The following is a 21,714-nucleotide window of genomic DNA, read 5'->3' as shown; positions in this document are numbered from 1 at the left end:
GCTTCTCGTTTTGTCCTGGCTGGTCGTTCTCCACCTGGTTCTATCTCCCCTTCATGCCCCGTGGTGGCGTGCAAAGATCGCAGTCATCCACATGATGAAAAAGTATTACCATAAACTATGTATTTTGCAACACCACAAAATAAACAATCAAGCATAATATGAAATGATAGACTTTTAATTTCGTCTATCCAATATATCATCATATCACTAACCCTAGGTGAGGGAGGTGAGGATGAAACTATAGAGGATAGGTGATGGGGGAGAGTGACCGTAGGTTATGCTAAAATGTGATCTTCGGAGGAGTGCGAGTTGTGTTAGGAGTCCGTTTGAGGGTTAAAGGGACGAGGAAGTGGTCTGAGATGTGGTAAAATGTTAAATTAGTGGAGAGGGCAGCAGAAGTGGTAGTGTCCTCGGGTTTGATCCAGGTCTCAGTTAGGGCCATGAGGCTGAGATTTGAATGAGTGTCAATAGATTAAATAAAGTCTGCTTTGTTTACAGCAGACTGGCAGTTCCAGAGACGAATTGGAATAGAGAGTAAAGAAGTAGAAGACATTTGGAAGAACATTGGTTCAACAGATCACAAATCTCAGTTCGGATCACTTTTTTTTTTTTTTTTTTGACGCAAGGACCCATGTTTTATCAAACTTGATTCAAGGTTATTTAGTTCAGCTGGCCACGCCTTACTAATTAGCTAAACGAGAACAAACATGACTTGCCACATATACGCAGTAAACAAAGATTTCCTAGCAACAACAACAGTGCAAAAATCAAATGAGAATGATATAAAAACACTAACAGTACGTTGAACCTATGCTGTTGACTGCTTCTCTCTAATAAATGCTAAATTAAACTAACTAACTAACTATATTTTTAATAACAAAGATAAAATAAATTACTTTTTTTTTATCTTCATCCACTTTGGCCGAAATATCTGCCATTCTTTAATAAATACCGGTGTGTGTGTGTGTGTATATATATATATATATATATATATATATATATATATATATGTTGATTTTACAAAACAAACTTTTATACCTTTTTCAAGAATGACGCTAAACATGTCTCATGGTGTAACCATCAAATAAGAAGTAATATCATGTGTATAGTTTACCTGTCACCCTAAGATTTTATACTCTAAATAATGTAAAAGAATTTTTATTCTAGAAAGTAAACAAAAAACATTCTCCTGAAATAAGAATTATTCAATTATTATATACTTTTTAAATGCACAATGGTCAAGAGAGCACTTCACATCACCAAGAGTTTAGTAAATCTTGGTTTAAGCACAAGACACCAGTCACCATGTTTCTGTTTTTGTCTTTCAGTGATTTCCATTATATACCGTATTTTCTGGACTAAAAGTCGCACTTTTTTTCATAGTTTGGCTGGTCCTGCGACTTATAGTCAGGTGCGACTTATTTATCAAAATTAATTTGACATGAACCAATAGAAAACATTACCGTCTACAGCCGTGAGAGCGCCCTCTCGCGGCTGTAGATGGTAATGTTTTCTCTTGGTTCTTGGTTCTAAATAAATGCGACTTATAGTCCAGTGCGACTTATATATGTGTTTTCCCTCATCGTGACGTATTTTTGGACTGATGCGACTTATACTCAGGTGCGACTTATAGTCCGAAAAACACGGTAGTCATAAGATAAGACATGATTCAGCATGCTTTATCCTGTAAACCCTCCAGCTTCATTGAGTTTTCCATTTCCCACTTCACATTCACTGATGAGAGAAACCCCACTCCGTGTTTTCTCCATAGCTAAATTTGCTCCCAGTTTCTGATCCGTTTTAAAGTTATTTTTATTCTATTTTGTAAATATGTAGAGATATGGCCTTATTAAATGGAAGTATAAGCATATTGATCCATTTGCACTATGCACTTTTCATGGTCACATTACAATTTATCATCACACTGACTTTCTTTTGATGGTAGTCCCTTTTTATATCCTCCCCCAGTCACTGGTGAAGATAGTCATGTGCTGATGTATGGAATCTCTTGACTTACTTAAGCTCATGCAAAAATTCTGATAGAGGAAGAGGTGACTTTAGAGGAAGTGATGACTTAGACTCGTCTAACAATATCTAACCCACTCTTAATTTTTCTGAGCAGATGAGATGACGGCAGACTCCTTTGGCAGTTTGAAGTGGTGTCCCCGTGGGTTACTCAGTGCTGAAAGGACAGGAGCAGAACCCGACAGTGACCGATAGACTGGTCTTTGGTTTCAGCTCATCTTCAGCGGCCTCTTGGTTTTCATCAGGATGGTGCATTCAGCATCACTTTGTGCCTGTCTGTCTCTTCTGACTGTCCTCAGTTGTCATTCTCATGTCCTCCCCCGACTCTCTTTTCCCATGGGTAAGTGCCATTGAATACCTTTTTTATTTTATTTGTATTTTATATTTGAATAACTTGTGAGCTGCTGACGTTCTCTTTATCTTCGGCCCATAGTGTTTATCAGAAAGTGAATTAAGATGAATTTTATAATCAAGTATAGTCTATCATTAAACGGTTTAAGTACTAAGTGCTTCGGTTTAAGTACTTTAGCTTAAACTATAATTCAAAATTTTGCATTGGCAATTCACTGAAATTAACTGTTTAATCTAATATTTATATTTTAGTTTAAGCTTTACTTGAATTAACAAACTATTTTTTTATAGTTTTAGTTTTAATTAACAGTAACAACATGGTTTCAAAATGTCTTCGCTTTTTTCTGTAAACTAATAAAAAATAAGCATGTTTATTTTTTAATATGTTAAGTGGTAAATTAATTAAAATTAAATTACATTTTATTAAATTTCACTTGAGGGCCTTTTTAGAAATGTCATAAATTATAATATATGAATAACAAAGTTTATCAGGAATTCTTTTAATGTGATCTTGTTTAAAATGAAATTAATAACCACCTACACGGCCGTGAGATGTACCCTGGTTCACTTGGTTTAGCCGTGCTCTGCAGTGACTGGTACAGGTACTTACTGAAAGACTTGGATTAGATGAGATGCTTAGATGAGATTGTGATTATGCCACAGACCTGCAAGAACATGGCTTGTGTTTTCAAATTCAGTGTAAATGCAGTTTAAAAGTTATTTGTTTTAAGAAAAGTTACTATGAAAAAGGAATACTTGATATGCTGTTGTTTTCTTTGTGTGGCTAATGTAAGAATGTCATAATCACAATTGTCCATATAGTTCCATTGGAGAAAATAGTTAATTGTAAAAAATAATAAATAATACTTATACTGATATAAAAATAATACCTATATTATCAAGAATACATCATTTCAGAATGATTTTGCAGACATTAAGCATTAGAGTCAGTCTGCACAGATTCAGTTTGCACAAAATGTTTATCCATTTTTATCATTTATTTATCTTTAAATTGCAACTGGGCTAGAAGTCTGTTAAAAATCTTTCTCCTGGACAATGATTTAGTTTTTCACTAACAAGAAAAGATAAGCAGGAAGCCTAAGAGAGATCATTACAACAAATATTGTTTCATGTAGATCATACTTTTTGCTCTAGAAAGCATTGGATGTGCGAGGAATGAAAGACCTCGCATGGATCCTCTTTAGTGGAAGGGTCTGTCCCTCACCTCAATAGGAGTTTTGGTGCAGATGTCCTTGAAAGGCCTCTTGATATATTGCTGAAACTTCTAGATAAGGTTTCATATCTCCTGTGGCCTCACAATAACTTAAACAAGGTCCTTCTCAAAGGTTATTAAAATCTAGGAATTGTAGCAGAATTTATTGCCATATAAAGCTAGAATTTATCTGACTGTCACTGTTTTAAATTTTGTTCTTATATGTTTGCTTTGGTGTGGATTAGCGGTTTACTAATTTCACTTTCAAAATATTTTTTTATTGGTATGATTGCTTAATATATACTACAGTATTGCCACAATATAAATGCAAAAAGTCAGTATGCTCCCCAAAGCAGCATTTATTTATTTTTTTATGAATGAAGTCCCTTGTTCTGAAGCAGAGTTATTTAAAAATAACAAAGCAGGGCAGAATCAGGCTGACCTGGCAAAAGTAACAAGAATCAGTTAAAAAGAGTTTCCTCTTGTTTATCTGAACAACTAAAAGACAGAGGTACAGTTGTTTAGACATGCAGATACATCAGTTTTGCTAATTCAGGTTCAGTCATTTGACTGTGAGTGTTTGCTTACTCGTCATGTAAATGGCCAGACGTGAGTGTGAAGATTACAGGGCTTAATTCAGACTCTGAGTCTCTGTTTCCCAGCGCTACCAATTACAGCACATGTCAGAGTGAGTCAGCTCACACTCATGCAGGTGATTGAGTCAGATGTGATGTCGACACATGCAAACCGATAATTACTGCAGAATGACACTAGCTGCAGAAACATGAAAATCAGACTTGACAGAATAAGCAGTAGCCTGCATCAGTATATGCTTGTTGTTTTTTGTTTTTAGCAATATGAATTTAAAATTAGGGATGCACGATATATCGGCCACCATATTCGTATCGGCCAATAAATGTAAATTTTTCTATTATCGTTTATCGAATCGATACGAGAATTTGTCCGATATCTTAGAGCCGATAAATAATGCATTATTTCCTGCAGAGACACTTCAGATGCACACCATGATGGTTTTTAATTACTTGAAATATCATTGGAAACACTTCAAAAAGGAAAATATAGTGAACTGCAATGTGCAGGGCAAGTCTGTCAGATTATAATGAGATTATAAAATAATGACGAAATCTTTGTTCGCCCATGTTTTAGCGCGTTGTTAAGGGAAGAGCGCATCCACAACGGATCCACACGACTGGCACAGTTAAGTTTGCTTGTGCATTCACAGTCTTTTGTGCAATTGTACATTGTAATATTGTTTATATTATGCATATAAATTAAATTTGTCTCATATAGAATGCGTTTGGTTAAGCTAAAGCCTATAGCTTATAGATTGTTAATAGAGTGCTTCAGTTTGCTCAAACAGCAGCTTACAATAACTATGATTGAGATCGTCATAAAAAAAAAAATATATATATATATATATATATATATAAACCATTATAATGAGAACCCTTTTATAATACGTTATCAATTTGTATGGTTTGGTTTCCGTGTTTCAGCACGTTGTTGCGGGAAGAGCCAAGAGCGCATCCACTACGGAAGTTACACATTCTGATTAGCACGTAACTTATTTCGAGTTCACGTATGCATTAGTTTTTTTTTGGTACATATATAAGTTGTAATATTATATTTATGTTGTATAAATATCTGAATATATCATGCATTTCCCTTTAAATAAGCTCACAGCACTTCAGTTTACCGGTGTTCATTCAGCTCTTTAGCTTCAGCACACGCAGCTTGAACAGCAATGCACAACATTAATAACTATAATTGGGAATGTCATAAACATACTATTATAAAGATAATATTACCTAAATAAAAATGCTGTGAATTATTTAGGTTTATTTGCCGTGTTTCAGTGCGTTGTTACAGGAAGAGCCAAGAGCGTGTCCATGACACATCTGACTATTCGGGTTGTAGTGTGGGTGTATTGCAGTATTGGAAATAGGCTACTTCTGTTTTAAACTGTGAAGGTGAGCCAGTAGATATCATACAAGCAACGTGCAAACCTTCTGCAAGTCAAACTTATGCCGGTGAACGTCTTTCACCATGATAGTGAAAGTAAAAACCGATGGCACTTTCGGCGTCTGACGACTCACACATTAACAGAACGTATTCTCTCAGAGATGACGAGAGACGAATCTCCTAATATGTTGTGTGTATATAACAGTTTTAATTTATTTCTTTAATGTTTCCCTTGTGGCCTGAACATAGTGAAAACAATGTTCAGTTCGAGTTTATTTATCCCTTGGGAAATTGGTTTTGCACTGGTGCTGCACATCACAAAAAACACTCACATAATAAACACTCATGATTACAGATTATTTAACATTAGAATAGCAGTTGGTATGAATGAGTTCTTAAACCTCCTTGTTCTCCCTCCCATTAGTCTATATCTACGTCCTTATGGAAGAATAACAAACTCTTTGTGTAATGGGTGTGATGGGCAATTGATTATCGCAAAGGCTTTTTTGACAACACGTCCTTTAAAAATGTCCTGGGGCAGTATCTGCTGAACTCCAATCACTTTCGAAGCAGTCTTTATCAGTTTGGTTATTCTGTTTCTGTTGGACAGGCTGATACAATCAAACCATACAATGTCACAATAAGAAATTACGGATTCAATAAAACTCCGATAAAACAGTGTCATTAACACTGAGCATACTTTAAAAGAGTTCATTTTTCTTAAGAAAAACATACGCTGATGAACCTTTTTACAAATGGCATCTGTGTTAGCATTAAAATTTAATTTATTATCAATAACTGTACCCAGATAACGATATTTATCCACAAACTCAATATCTCTTCCATTTATTACAGTAGGAGAGACTGAAATGGCAGATTTTCCAAAATCTAGGATCATGTCTTTGGTCTTTGATATATTTAGATTTAGGTTACATTTTGCACACCAAGAGACAAAGTCCTCCACCACTGGGCCATGAGATGTCTCCTCATTTACAAGAAGACTCACAATAACAGTATCATCCGCGAACTTTAACATATACCTATTGTCAAATGTGCTCCTACAATCATTAGTATACAAAATAAAAGAAGAGGGGAAAGAACACACCCTTGAGGCGAGCCAATAGAAGAACATAATTTGGAAGAAAGCAGACTGTTGACTCTCACACACTGGGTTCTATTTGATAAAAAATTCACGATCCATCCTACTAGATTAAGATCAAGGTTAAATAATCGAACTAATTTTTCAGCTAATACATGTGGCTTGATTGTGTTGAATGCAGATGAGAAATCAATAAAAGCTAGCCATGCCCTTGTTTTTGGGGTCTCCAGATGTTGGGCTACTAAGTGTACAAGAGTGGTTATGGCATCCTCAACCCCCCTCCCTACTCTGTACGAAAACTGGAGAGGATCCAAATTATCTTCTACATACTTAAATTTTTTCAAATGTTTTCATCAGTAGTGAGGTAAGGGCTACCGGTCTAAAATCATTTAAAACCTTCGGACTCCTACATTTCGCCACAGGAACAACTATGGCATGTTTCCAGATTTGTGGTACAATTTGAGTTCTAACTGACATATTAAAAATCTCTGTAAATATGCCACTTAGCTGTGAACTACATACACTCAACACCTTACCACTAATATTATCTGGTCCAGGGCTTTTATTTACTTTTATCCTTTTAAAAAACCTAGCCACCGTAGGAGCATCGATACTAAATACAGTAAGCCTATTGCTTTGCCCAAAGTCATACTTCACATTATCATCATCCACATCGAATCTTGGATAAAATTTATTAAGTTCATTCGCTAAACACGCATTAGATGTATACCCATTTAAGGATATCGTAGTTCTACTTCCCTGTATACCTGTCATTAGTTTCATTCCGTCCCACACCACCCTTTGATCAGCATTTAAATTTTTTTGTTCTATTTTTTCTTTATAATTATGTTTTGCCTTTGCAATAGCAGCTCTTACTTCCTTCCTAATAGCAGAATAAGCAACTTTATCACCACTTTTAAAAACAACACTTTTCTTCTTAAGAAGATTTTTCAGTTCATTATTAAACCAAGGCTTATTATTTGAATGCCTGGTGATAACCTTGGTATCAATCACATTATCGACACAGAATGAGATATAACTAGCCACCACATCAGTCAACTGATTAATATTGTCAGATGGTGCATGAAAAACAGACCAGTCCGTGCACTCAAAACATCCTTGTAGGGCCAATATACCATCCTCATTCCATACCTGGACTGTCCGTGATTCTGTGCCTCTCCTTCGCAGCACACTCTTATATGTTGGAAACAGGTGCACCACGCTGTGTTCAGAATAGAGTAAATTGTTTCCATTATTTTATTTATTTGTAAGGCTGTTTTATGTTTGATTTATGTTGAGGTGTTTAATGCATTTTAATGGGGAGACTTTTTGGTAATCGGGGTCTCAAAAATAATGTATTATGTAAATTATGTAATGTGATTTTAGATTTATTGGCCAACATATAGGTTATCGCCATATTTAAGGAATTATCGGTTATCGGCCAAAATTTTCATATCGTGCATCCCTATTTCAAATTAATAAGGTATATTTACATAATTTATTTCATCTGGTTGTGGACATTTTAAGGGTCATTTTGTTATTCCATAGGCTATATGCATTTTTAAATTTATGTGCTCTTGGTTTATGTAAACACCGTCATCGATCCAAATAAAATTTCAGTTGGATGGAATGGGGGACGTGTGTGTATAAATGCTTTTTTCCGACCATCTTCTCATTCAGATTCAAAAATATCTTGTGCAAATGCGCAGTGCCATCATATGTCTTACCAATGTTTATTTGTCTCACGTCTAACAAACTGCTATTTTTTTATGAGCTGTTTTTTTCCACAATAGTTGCTAAAAATCTCTTCTGGTGTATGTCAGCTTTCTTTTTAGAGATGTCGTAAAGAAATGAGAATATAAATGCTGATGTAGCTCCGGTGGAAGTGTCTTTCTCTGATTCCGAAAGCACACTTAATTAGTATGTGAATTGGATTGCAATGTCAAGGGTTTGTATATTCATATGAAATCAGACTGGATTCATCAATGAGAATTGTGGGTTATGATAACATATCTAGTGATAATTTAGTTTTTATGACCATTTTTCTTGCCCTTTATATTATTCTTTTAGAGCAAGTCATTTTGAATATAATTTGTAACACTTTAGTTTAGGGACCATTTCTCACTATTAACTAGCTGCTTATTACTTAGCATGCATATTACTGGAATATTGGCTGTTTATTAATACTTATAAAGTACGGCTGTGAATTTTACAAAGGCAACCCTGCCAAAAAAAAAAAAAACGTGTATTTTAACCCCGGGACGCAATTTGTATCATTTTATCATAATATTTTATTATATTAATTCATTACACACGGACTGATATATTTCAAATGTTTTTTATTTTAATGTTGATGATTATAACTAACAACTAAGGAAAATCCCAAATTCAGTATCTCAGAAAATTAGAATATAACCTAAGACCAATACAAAGAAAGGATTTGTAGAAATCTTGGCCAACTAAAAAGTATAAAAATGAAAAGTATGAGCATGTACAGCACTCAATACTTAGTTGGGGCTCCTTTTGCCTGAATTACTGCAGCAATGCGGCGTGGCATGGAGTCGATCAGTCTGTGGCACTGCTCAGGTGTTATGAGAGCCCAGGTTGCTCTGATAGTGGCCTTCAGCTCTTCTGCATTCTTGGGTCTGGCATATCACATCTTCCTCTTAATAATGCCCCATGGATTTTCTATGAGGTTAAGGTCAGGCGAGTTTGCTGGCCAATTAAGAACAGGGATACCATGGTCCTTAAACCAAGTACTGGAAGCTTTGGCACTGTGTGCAGGTGCCAAGTCCTGTTGGAAAATGAGCAGCAGGAAGCATGAAGTGCTCTAAAACTTCCTGGTATACGGCTGTGTTGACCTTCGACCTCAGAAAACAAAGTGGACCAACACCAGCAGATGACATTGCACCCCAAACCATCACTGACTGTGGAAACTTTACACTGGACCTCAAGCAATGTGGATTGTGTGCCTCTCCTCTCTTCCTCCAGACTCTGGGACCCTGATATCCAAATGAAATGCAAAATGTACTTTTATCAGAGTACATAAATGTGGACCACTCAGCAGCAGTCCAGACCTTTTTGAAGCGAGACGCTTCTGATGCTGTATGTTGTTCAAGAGTGGCTTGACACAAGGAATGCGACAGCTGAAACCCATGTCTTGCTTACATCTGTGTGTAGTTGTTCTTGAAGCACTGACTCCAGATGCAGTCCACTCTTTGTGAATCTCCCCCACATTTTTGAATGGGTTTTGTTTCACAATCCTCTCCAGGGTGCGGTTATCCCTATTGCTTGTACACTTTTTATCTACCACATCTTTTCCTTCCCTTCGCATCTCTATTAATGTGCTTGGACACAGAGCTCTGTGAACAGCCAGCCTCTTTTGGAATGACATTTTGTGTCTTGCCCTCCTTGTGCAAGGTGTCACTGGTCGTCTTTTGGACAATTGTCAAGTCAGCAGTCTTCCCCATGATTGTGTAGCCTACAGAACTAGACTGAGAGACCATTTAAAGGCTTTGCAGGTGTTTTGAGTGTTCTAATTTTCTGAGACACTGAATTTGGGATTTTTCTTAGTTGTCAGTTATAAACATCAAAATTAAAAGAAATAAACATAAACATCCCCTTTATGTGACCCTGGACCACAAAACCAGTCTTAAGTAGCACCAGGTTTGTAGGTTTGCATAATTGTAGCAGTAGCCAATAATACATTGTATTAGTCAAAATTATCGATTTTTCTTTTATGCCAAAAATCATTAGGATATTAAGTAAAGATCATGTTCCATGAAGATATTTTGTAAATTCCCTACCATAAATATTTTAAAACTTAATTTTTGATTGGTAATTGCATTACTAAGAACTTATGACTGGTTTTGTCATCACATATTTGTACATTAAACCTGGCCAAGGAGGTTTTAAATTTTTGGGCCATTATGAATAAAGTGAAACACTTATTCAAATTCTCTGGTCTGTACCGAGAGAATGTACCCTGGGGTCGCATAATTTCACAGCCGCGTGCTGACTGTCAGATCCACATTCTTTACAGGCCTCACAAACAAGAAAGCAGCTCATATGAGGAATTACAGGACTTTAGTTCAGTGAAATGCTTAAGAGGCCACAATCACAATTAAGTGCTGCTAATAAGCCAAGGTTTTCTTGGAAATTCCTCTTCCTTCCCTTTTTTGGTACCAGAGCATAGAACATTCTTAAAGACGGTATATGTCTCTTTTTTTTTTTTGTATAATCTTATTTATTTATCTAGTTATTTTGAGTAGATTGTCATTTCCCGTCTAAAATCTGTTGTTTTAAATGTTACGAAACATGTTTGGAGACTTACACTTCAACATCAAATTAACAAAACATTTGTCTCCCAGCGTCAGGAGGTGTTGATTCTGTGGAAATCAACAGAGATTTCTGTGAAGCTACAATTACACAGAAGTTGCCTTGTTTTGTGTGAGTGATATAGTGAAATTGGGTGGAGGAGAAGGAGGAGGAAAAGTTCTGCTGACGTTCTTCACGTTCAGAACTCTGTTTGGAGAAGACAGCTGGTATGCTGCGGCTCAGCTTTAGGATTAGCCTCCCCACGGAGCCCAGTGTTTTCATTTCAGGGTCATGACAGCAAGCGGAGAAGGCGTTCACATGTTCTCAGCAGAAAAAGAACTTTGGTTAGGGCAGAAATGTGTTGATTTGAATGTGACTTTAAGTTAATAAGCTTGCTTTGTCATTGAGCTTCCTGTATGACCTTGCGATCCTTGCTGTCGGCGCTTTTCCAAACACCCTGCGAAGGCATGGATGGCGGTGTGTGTTTCTGCAAGCATTGGATCAGCATTCAGATCTGAAATAGTTGCGTAACAGCACCTCTACCCTCTGTCCTTCATTCCCAGCTTTCTGTATTTTCAATCTGAAAGTTAATACATTTTAAGATTTCTCTTTATATTTGATGAGATAAATGTAACACTGACACTCTATCATTCATTCATTTAATGCATTAGGTAGTAATGGATTGGAAAAGAAACACTTTCACAAGCTGTTCATTTTTCTTTCTTTCTTTTCTCCAACTCTGTGGTTTGTTTTACGTTCAGGTATTGAACCTTGTTCATATTTGGTCTAGCAAGTTTCCTGTTGAAGGGCTGACGGATGCTAACAGAGTCGCTTTTTTTTGTAGATGGGGACTTTACTCCTTTATCTATTGAGAGATCATTTTTAGATTTAGATTTATTCTTGGGTCTACATGCATGCTTTTTTTGCATGTAGATCATAGCAGATATCACCCTGACACGCATTATGGCTGTGCATTTGTTATGGCATATTTAACCAAATTATAACACAATCAATAATTCATGCATCCACCTTCATATTTGATTCTCATTCTCATTGTTCTGCTGTCAAAGGCGTGCATTGTGGTATTATTTTTATAATACATTGTTTGCGTGTTTAAGAGATCACTGGCCTTGTATGGTTACAGTTGCAGAAGATGAGCGTTTGTAGACACATTTCAGCTTAAGCCATCTTATCTTAGTCTAGACTGACCTGATTGAGCTGAGATGTATCTGAGATGTGGTTTTATGGGAAGATAACAGCTCTGAGAAAACAGTATCAACCACATTTGAATTTACATACAGAAATGCACACACAAAATGACTGCAACCATGCAAGTCTAATAAAAGTCAAGTGTTTATTTCACACTCTATAGCCTATATAAAAAAAGAACAGGAAGTCGCTGTTGTCTTTGCACACTTCACAAATAGAGTTCTTGGAAATGAGAGTGTCTTTCATCTGGGGAGATGAGGTGTTGAATTTTAACTTGAGGTGTTAAACCAGATTTTTTTTTTTTTTTTTGATTGTAATTGCTCAGGCGCTTCAGAAATGGTAGCTATGCCGAAACAAAAATATTATCAGGATTTCTTTCCTTTTGTCTTTAACATTTCTTAAATAATCACTATTATTGTTGCTCATAGAACAAACCTCAAAGCCTAATATACTAATAAACTTCAGCTTGTATCACAACCCCGATTGATGCGTCAAGTTGTGTTATTTGTGCTTGATGAACAAATCTCTTCATCAGAGCACCAGCAGACTCAAATTCTCACCAAAACACTGCGTCATTGTCGTGAGAACTGTGTTTTTCTTTTGTCACAATTAATAAGCACTTGTTCTTGTGGAGGTTTGCCTGCCCTCCGGTGTCAGCAATTTTTATCCTAGTTTCCCTCATTATTGCGGCTTTGTTTATAATGCATCATCTGATCCTGCTTCCTAAGAAACCAGCAGTTTTGACATGCCACGTGACACCTGTCATATTTTGCATCAGCTGACACAAATACCACATTAATATGCTTGGAAAAATGTCTCAATCCCAGAGTTAAGCCACTGAGTGTTTATCAGATGTAGCTGTGTTGCTTGCTGTACTTAACCCTTAGGGTACTAAGCCCTTTTTGGTCCGTTTTCTCTATTTTTACATTTCGGCTTATAAACCATATGTAATGATGATGGACCACCATGTATTTGGTATCGATGGATTCAGAAGACCCTAAGCTACCATAAGCATGCATGCAATATGTTTATAAAGGAAGTATGAGTGAAAAATTGTACAATAAACTAGAGAATTTCAAAACAAAAATGAGATTTTTGTCATTTATTACTGAAAATCCTACCTCACACAACAAAAGTGAAAAGTTTTTGACCCAAAAATATATTTTTCAAACCCTTTGCTTGACAGAAATGGGTTAATGTTCAATCAAATGTGTAAAGAACAATTCAATAATTAACTTTATTTACAAACAGTCCTAGGCGTTTTTTCATTTTTGGGACTAAGCCCTTTTTGGTCTTTTTTCTCTATTTTTACATTTCGGCTTATAAACCATATGTAATGATGATGGACCACCATGTATTTGGTATCGATGGATTCAGAAGACCCTAAGCTACCATAAGCATGCATGCAATATGTTTATGAAGGAAGTATGAGTGAAAAATTGTACAATAAACTAGAGAATTTCAAAAACGAAAATGAGATTTTTTTTTGTCATTTATTACTGAAAAACACACAATATAGAACAGTTTTTGAAAAAAAAAAATTTCTTCAAACTCTTTGCTTGACAGAAATGTGTTATTGTTTAATCAAATGTGTAAAGAACAATTAAATAATTAACTTTTTTTACAAACAGTCCTAGGCATGCCAGTGAGCAAAGCAAGGCCAGGAGGTCTTGTTGTACACTTTGCTTGCCTTGCAGTGCTCACAGTACTTTCTGACATCTGCAGGCTTGTGTGCAGGGTTTGCTGGGTCCAAGGGACAATGGGTAGGGGTGTGCGGCGAGTTGTCCTGTCTGCATCCTGCATCAGAGCAAATACACAATCAAACTGGAAGCTTTTTTTGTGTCAATATTCAATGTAGAAAAAATAACTCCTATAAACTCATGTAACCCTATGAAACTCCACTGTACACTAAAAACACATTTCACCTCTCTTGACCTGAGCAGTTTACTTAGTTGAGTAAGTCAGTCTATTGAAACAAATTGCACACCACTCTTGAACTGAGTTTACAGGGAAAGAGTAGTATGGTACACTAAAACAAATATTTCATGCCTCAATCGCTATATGACTAAAAATCCAAAACATATACATACTCAAGATGTATGATATAATAAATTATAATGATAAAGAGGTTATTTGAAGTTACATACCAGTCCTCAAATGGATCTTCCCCATCCTGGTAAAATACTTCGTCATCTGTGTAAAAGCTGTCTGCTCCAGATTTCCCCTCGTCACTTTCCAGTAATTGTTCCAGAGCTTGTTCTGCCCTAAATCTTTTACTGCTTGCAATTTTGATAAAACAATTCTGTAATAATGCTATATCTCTCTCGAATTTATCTCTTTGTGCTCGCTAATACTCCGATCGTTCTCTGTAACACTCCGATCGCTTTCTGCTTTCTCCACCTCATGCTGATTCTCCGATCGGTTATTGATTACACCTGGCTGGAGGTCGTTTTACTATAGTCCAGCCCAGCTTTTACAAGGCTACAGCAGAGCTACAGAGTCCTCTGAATGGCTAGAATAAATCATGGTAACCTTCCTCTGATTGGGTTAGAAAAATATTCCTCCCAGCGGTTTTTACATTGGTTGTTGCGTGTTGAATCTGCCTAACATAATAGTTTTCATTGGCCTGTTTACGCAGTGGTATTGCGCAATAAGGGAAGCGTGTTTAATATACAAACTGAATACCGCTGTTTTCAGTGGAATCTGAGGAAGACGGCAAAAAAAACCGCATCTCTCTAGCATTAATAGTTTTTGAGATAACTACACATTTGTAAAAGTATGCCATTTTGGGCGGTACCGCCCAATCCGTCCCCAGAGGGTTAAATGGTACTGAACTTTTCTGCTGTTATAGACTCCTTTAGTCATAACTACAGTTATTTTGAATAATTTAGATTAAAATCACCTAATCATTTCACTTAACTTTTCACATCATGGTGAAGAGTTATCTGGGTTCTAAATCACCTCAGAATAAAATCATAATTGCATTTGGAAAATCAGGCCTTATGATGGACAGTTAATTAGGAGAAATACGATCATATGCACACTCCACCTTAACTGTCATTAATGGAATATGAAAATAATGTCACATCTTACTGATTCTGAATATTGACAACTCTTGCACTCATTCATTGGAATGAAAATAATTGGAGTTAGTGGTAACTATACAATAATTTTTTTCCCAATTATGTTTCTGGTCATTCATAGGTTTTTCTTTTCTGCTGCATCACAGGTAGTCCAGGACGTTTGCTCACTGTCTTCACAAACCCTGATGTCTACAACACCACCACACTGTTGCTTAGCAATGATGAGGACACTTTATTCGTCGGAGCACGTGATGCCGTTCTCACAATCAATGTCAGTCAGACTGATGCGATGACCTTGAAGAAAAAGGTCAGTGGGATTTTGATTTAGTACATGACTAACTGAGGGATATAATCTAGAAATCCACTTTGTCAGCACAAAAAAATCAGAGTAATGGAAACATACCAATGAAACAAAAATGTACTGTACATTATTAATGGATCATCTCTAGATGCTGTTTGGTCAATGCAGAATTCAAGCTATATCGTATTTCACATTAGTAACAGCTTCCATAGCAAATCATTATTTCTGGTGCATAGCAAACTTCTGTTATGTCAGGGACTTCAGTGTTTTGATTTATATACTATTTCATACTATTGTGTATAATATTTTATATATGCAATAAAGCACTTTAGTCATGACTATAATCAAATATAGCAAGGACTTTTCATATCTTATTGTTTGAATAGATTAAGCTGATCACAAAACAACTTTGTCAATAAATATTGGCTTTTCTTCTAAATAAAAAAGATAAATGACTTGAGATTTATTTGTTAACTTTTATTTGTTTTAAGTAATCAATGTGTTCTGAAATTGAAGTGAATTAATGTGTTTTGTTTGCATTCATGTATATATTGTGGTGTTAATGTTTTTTTTTCAGTATGATAAGATTTAAAGGGGTCATATGATGCGTTTTTTAAAGATCATAATTTTGTGTAACAGAATGTTGACATGCTTTAGTGTTAAACAAACACATTATTTTTCAAGTACTGTACATTATTGTAGGTCCTCTAAGCCCCGCCTCTCTCAAACTCAAACTATCAAAAAAGTCCCTCCTCCAGACAAGCACAGTCTGCTCTGATTGGCCAACTGACCCAGTGCATTGTGATTGGCCTAACACCGCAAACATTTGTTGGAAATGTAAAGCCCCTTTCCATAATCACGAGCTTCATCTTTCAAAATAAATGTAAAGACAGTTAATAATGTCCTAAGTTTTAATATCAGTTCAAGCCCGAAAGGGGAACAGAGTCGCGTGACAGACACAATGATGAAGCTCGTATGTGTTTGCAGTACACAAGCCACAGACGGTTAAGAAAGCTGACTCCACTGTGATGAGAGCATCTCACTAACACACACACACAGGCGCGCAAAACTCTGCATTTGAACAGTCAAAAGCAAATACTTAAATTAATAACAAATCATACTTACGGTAGCTGATTCAGAAGCGCCAGACTGTCGTAGCAAAGTCAGAATTGCCTCCTCTGGTTCACGAAACGGTCGTCCATAAAATGTGTTGCTGTTCTGTTGTAAGTAATCTTAACGATTCCTAAATGCATCTACTTTCAGAAGGCCAAATAAAGTGATTTTGTTTTCGTCTAGATACACACAGCATCTCCCTGACATGACTGCTTCAACGCTAACTGTGTTACTGAAACCACACCTGAAGTAGACATGTGGGGGGGTGTTTGAATGAGCCGTTTTAGGGGTCTCGACAGAGTCTTAACTTTGATAAAGAATATCTCGTTGGTTTTGAGACTTTAGTCTTTGCAATGTCAGGGATCTTATCTATACACAATCAGCTTGTAACACTCCAAAGAGAAAGGAAAACTTGAAAACGTATCATATGACCCCTTTAAAATAAATTTCAGCTTTCTTAGTGCTGTGATATATGCATGTTATGAATCTGACCTAGTTTTTACACTCACATTTCAGCTGGAGTGGTCTGCGTCAGAAAAAGACCTCGCTGACTGTGCCATGAAAGGCAAAATGAAGGTATAGGAAACCTACCACTTTCAGTACTGAACGGTCTGACCTTTTTGGCCCCTTATCTTAAACTGTGCAAATATTGGTCTTCATAGGCTGGTGCTTAACCTAATCACCCTTTCCACCCTCAGATGGATTGTCATAACTTCGTGAGGGTTTTGCAAGTGCTGAACTCCACCCATATGTACGCCTGTGGAACATTTGCCTTCAGCCCCCGCTGCATCTATATCGTAAGACAGACAGAATCCATCTTTTCAGTTATTTTTTCCCTTGGTTTACTCCTAGTAAACCACTTTTCTCACTTCGCAACAAACGCTAGACCAAAAGTCATGCATTTCCATTTCCAGTAGTACTCTGCTTTCATGAGTGTGAGAGAAAAAAGGTGTGTGTGTGTGTGTGTGTGTTTCTTAATGGCAATGTGCATACAAAATGCCTCCTGAATGAAACCACCACAGCCTGTGAAAGATTTTATTAATTTTCTTAATGTGTCTTGGATCAAATCTGAACAATCAGCAGGGTAAAAATGTGGTGGGAACTTTTCCCTGATCTAGTTGCTTCAAGTTCTGATCAGTGTATTAATGTGAATATACTTTGTGCTTACCTCTACAGAATTCAAATACATTTGCCATGGCTACAGGCTCGAGCGGTAAGCCAGAAGAAGGCAGAGGCCGCTGTCCTTACAACCCTTACCAGAAGAACACCGCCATAACTGTGGGTAAGCAGAGTGTTATATACGTAGCAGTGGAAACTATTGCCATGTTCCCTGATAATCTCCCACCAAGGGAAGCATATACAAAGAGAAAAGTAAAGGACTGAATACTGAGCCCTGTGGCACTCCATACTTGGAATGTTTTTGATCTGACATTTCATCAACAAATACGAACTGGTATCTTAAAAAAAACATGCAGCAACAGGAAAAATGTTACAGTGCAGTTTTGCTGATGCTGCTCTTATGGGCTAGTTGTGTGTGTGTGTGGTGTCAAAAGGACCTTGCCATAAAGACAAGAAAGATTGAACAAGAAAGAGACAGGCATATTTCCCCTCAGTGAACAGACATCATTAATCCTCTTGCTCTTAAATCCTTGTCTACTTATCTTTGGGTGGCCGACATGTGACTTCAGACATGAGGCCTGAGAATGTTCACTTTACATTTACCATTAATCAGACAGGCCTACAGCCATGCATGAAATCCCAGCTGGCACACACTTCATCCTTTGTAACGAGCATATAGTTTGCAAAAAGGTTCATATATAGTGTTTGATTTTCAAAATATCCACCAGTGCATGATTATTTGAGCTAATATTTCCCACAACCCCTATATTTATGGAATTTAAAACTTTTTTTGTATTTATGATGTTTCTCTTTGACTTTGAAGCTGGAAGTGCCACAACAGTGATTAAATGCATGAACACAGAAATTACTAATGTGCCATTTTACTTTGCCATAGACTTTTATTGAAACAAAAGAAGCAGTGTTAAGAATATCCAAGCTGTTGTTTTCCATACAAGTATATATATATATATATATATATGTATGTGTGTGTATCATAAAAGTCCATACAAGTTTCCAAAACCTAGCAAATATGAATATTTAAAACCACAAATGAGATTTTGTAATTTTTTTTAATGTTAATGAATGAAAAATTTAGATCCTAATGACTGATATTATGAATGAACGATTTTTTTGTATATGATTTAGCACAATATAATGTTTCTTTGTATGTTTCAGATGGAGAACTGTACACCGGAACAGTGGCAGACTACAGGGGAACTCGGCCTGTGATTTCACGCCACTTGAGCGAAGGCAGCCATGTAGATCTGAAACTGGATGATACGCTTGGCTGGTTAGAAGGTAAGAAAACTTTCAAAGGGAGAGAAAGATTTAATTGATTCTGAATTTGCTTTAATGTCTTCTCATAACATACAGTCTTTTCTATTCACTTCACTATTCCAGATCCTACATTCATCAGTTCCACATACGTTCCCAGTGAGGAGAAGGTTTATTTCTTCTTTAGTGAGACCGGAAAAGAATACGACTTTATTGACAAGTTAACAGTGTCTCGTGTTGCCCAAGTTTGCACCGTAAGTATTGTTTTTGATGCATTTCTTGTGCATGTGAACATGTTGTTGCTAGCATGTTTGCAGAGTAATCAAACTCAAATCACTGTTGCCAACTGTCACGCATTTGGCGTGAGACAAACACTTTCTGGCTCCGTCTCGCGCTCTCGTGCTGCCTATGTAAATCTCACGCCAAAGTGACAACCCTGCTTGCGAAATGAAACAAAGTCTCCGCTTACAAGATTTGTATGTTTTAATACTAAATTCTAACAATAAATATAGTTTTGGTGCACTTAATGTGGCGTAAACAATGAATTGTAGCATTTCAGATAAAGCCAGAGCCATGGAAAAACCAGCTTTGATATCGCCAAGTGATCCATAGAGCGCTCCAAACAAACCAGCGTTAACAATGCATTTAAATATTCATTATACAGGTATTATTTGCAGCAATTTTTAGTAAACATTACAGCATATTATGCATTGATTATTACGTCGATGACATTTAATTGTATCATTTTATTCTGGAGAGTGATGGAGAGGCAACATTAATATGTTTTTTTTTTTAAACCTCAGGTATTGCTTACTTAAAATGACCATACAGCTTAACTACTTTTTTTTTTTCAGTTAAATAAGTGTTGTTTATTTTAGTTCAATAATATCTATATAATATTTTGAGAAAGTCTTTTGGTACTAAATACTATTTGTGCAATAATTATGGTCTATTAATGACTTAAAAAATATTTTTTTCTATTACAATTAAGGTTAAAATAGAGAGAAGGGTAGTTTAAAATGATGCCAAAAAACCCTGCATTCAACAAAATACTTTTATCCCTTTTATTTTTACAGTATTCACATGGATTGATATTGAATCAAGATCGAATCCCCCCCCCCCCCCCCCTATGATAAAATCTCACTCTAAGCTGAATTTAAAAGTTGGCAACTCTGCGCAAATTAAACATTTGTTTCATTTGAGATGGATTTATTAAAATGACATTCTAAAGCTGGCGTTAATCTGTTTTTTTTTTTAGAGTGATGTGGGAGGTCAGCGTACTCTGCAAAAGCGCTGGACCACCTTTGCCAAGGCTCAGCTGCTCTGTCAAGCTGACCAAGAGCTGCCCTACAACATCCTGCAGGACATTGTCAGCCTCCCACCACCAGAGGGCTCGTCTGAGGACCAAACTCTATTCTATGGGATTTTCACTTCTCAGTGGTGAAGAAACATGCTTCAGATTATTACTCTAAATTAGTTTTACATATTTGAAACTGGAAAGGATTTATTTTATAATTAACAGTTTTTTTTGTTTTGTTTTTTAAGGCAAGTCAACTTGGGTCGCTCAGCCGTGTGTGCTTTTAGCCTCAAAGACATTAAAAAGGTGTTTACAGGACGTTACAAGGTTCTGAATCGGGACACTTTAAAATGGAGCACACGGATACAGGACCAAATGGCCAATCCTGGAGAGGTTAGTGTCACGAGTGTCCTGAGAGCACCCATTCAGTAAGATTTCCTTTTTTAAAGGAATTAATACATTTTAGTCAGCAAGAATGCTTTAAATTGATCAAAAGTGACACTAAAGACTTAAAATGTAGCAAGATTTATATTTCAAATAAATTATAATTATTTCTGAAGGATCGTGACACTGAAGGTAATGATGCTAAAAAAATAATTCTTTGCATCAAAGGAATAAATTACATTATACAATATATTAAAATAAAAAAACTGTTCTTTAAATTTTAAGGTTTCACAGTATTACTGTTTAAATTGCATTTTTGATACAATATTCCCTTATTCTGATTTCTTTTGCCATATTAAATCTAACTATTCACATTTCTGCTGTTCATGTCTGCAGTGTGGCCTCCATAATGCGTCGGACAACACTCTGCGCTTTGTGAAGGAAAACTTCCTGGCTGATAAAAGTGTTCAACCGGTCAATCAGGGCCTTGAACTGGTGTCACCTGATAGGAGCTACAGCAACATCGCAGCTCAGAGAGTTCGTGGAGCACACGGCAGAGATTACACTGTGCTTTACCTGCTCACGGGTAAATAACAGCACAATTTACACTTATACTGAGAGTGGAAATGGTTTTCTTTGTCAGTAGTCACATTATATTACTTAACAGTATTATGAAGTGTCATGGTGCGTGGTATGTCAGTTTGTTATTGTTAAACTTGCTGATTTTTTTTGCTTGAAATAAAGCAATAAAATAAATATTTGATAACTTAAATGTAAAAAGCTTAAAAAAAACTTTTTGCCTTAGAAATAAGCTGCTAATTTATTCAGTGGCAAACAGAAATATTAAAAAGGTAATAAAAACGACAAAAAGCAGATTACAAAATTACTACATTTTAAATTAAAATTTAAATGGATACTGAAAAAAAAAGATAATTCAACATATTT

At 36.2% G+C, this 21,714-nt stretch overlaps 1 protein-coding gene across 2 annotated transcripts in view; it reads left to right on the top strand.

Annotated features, from left to right (window-relative positions):
* LOC132104465 (semaphorin-4A-like) overlaps positions 1-21,714 on the top strand; it is a 52,262-nt gene that overhangs the window by 25,823 nt on the left and 4,725 nt on the right. For both annotated transcript variants that reach the window (XM_059509949.1, XM_059509948.1), the window contains exons 2-11: positions 2,123-2,365; positions 15,427-15,587; positions 17,211-17,270; positions 17,393-17,491; positions 17,871-17,976; positions 18,990-19,112; positions 19,215-19,342; positions 20,347-20,528; positions 20,634-20,778; positions 21,166-21,355. In XM_059509949.1, coding sequence (XP_059365932.1) covers positions 2,272-2,365; positions 15,427-15,587; positions 17,211-17,270; positions 17,393-17,491; positions 17,871-17,976; positions 18,990-19,112; positions 19,215-19,342; positions 20,347-20,528; positions 20,634-20,778; positions 21,166-21,355 — 1,288 coding nt within the window. In that variant the 5' untranslated portion in view covers positions 2,123-2,271. The remainder of the gene's footprint in view (positions 1-2,122; positions 2,366-15,426; positions 15,588-17,210; positions 17,271-17,392; positions 17,492-17,870; positions 17,977-18,989; positions 19,113-19,214; positions 19,343-20,346; positions 20,529-20,633; positions 20,779-21,165; positions 21,356-21,714) is intronic.

Source organism: Carassius carassius, chromosome 25 (genome assembly GCF_963082965.1).
Source record: "Carassius carassius chromosome 25, fCarCar2.1, whole genome shotgun sequence".
Taxonomy (NCBI): Eukaryota; Metazoa; Chordata; class Actinopteri; order Cypriniformes; family Cyprinidae; genus Carassius; species Carassius carassius.
Note: the sequence above shows the minus strand (reverse complement) of the source record. Positions and strands in the feature narration are given on the sequence as shown.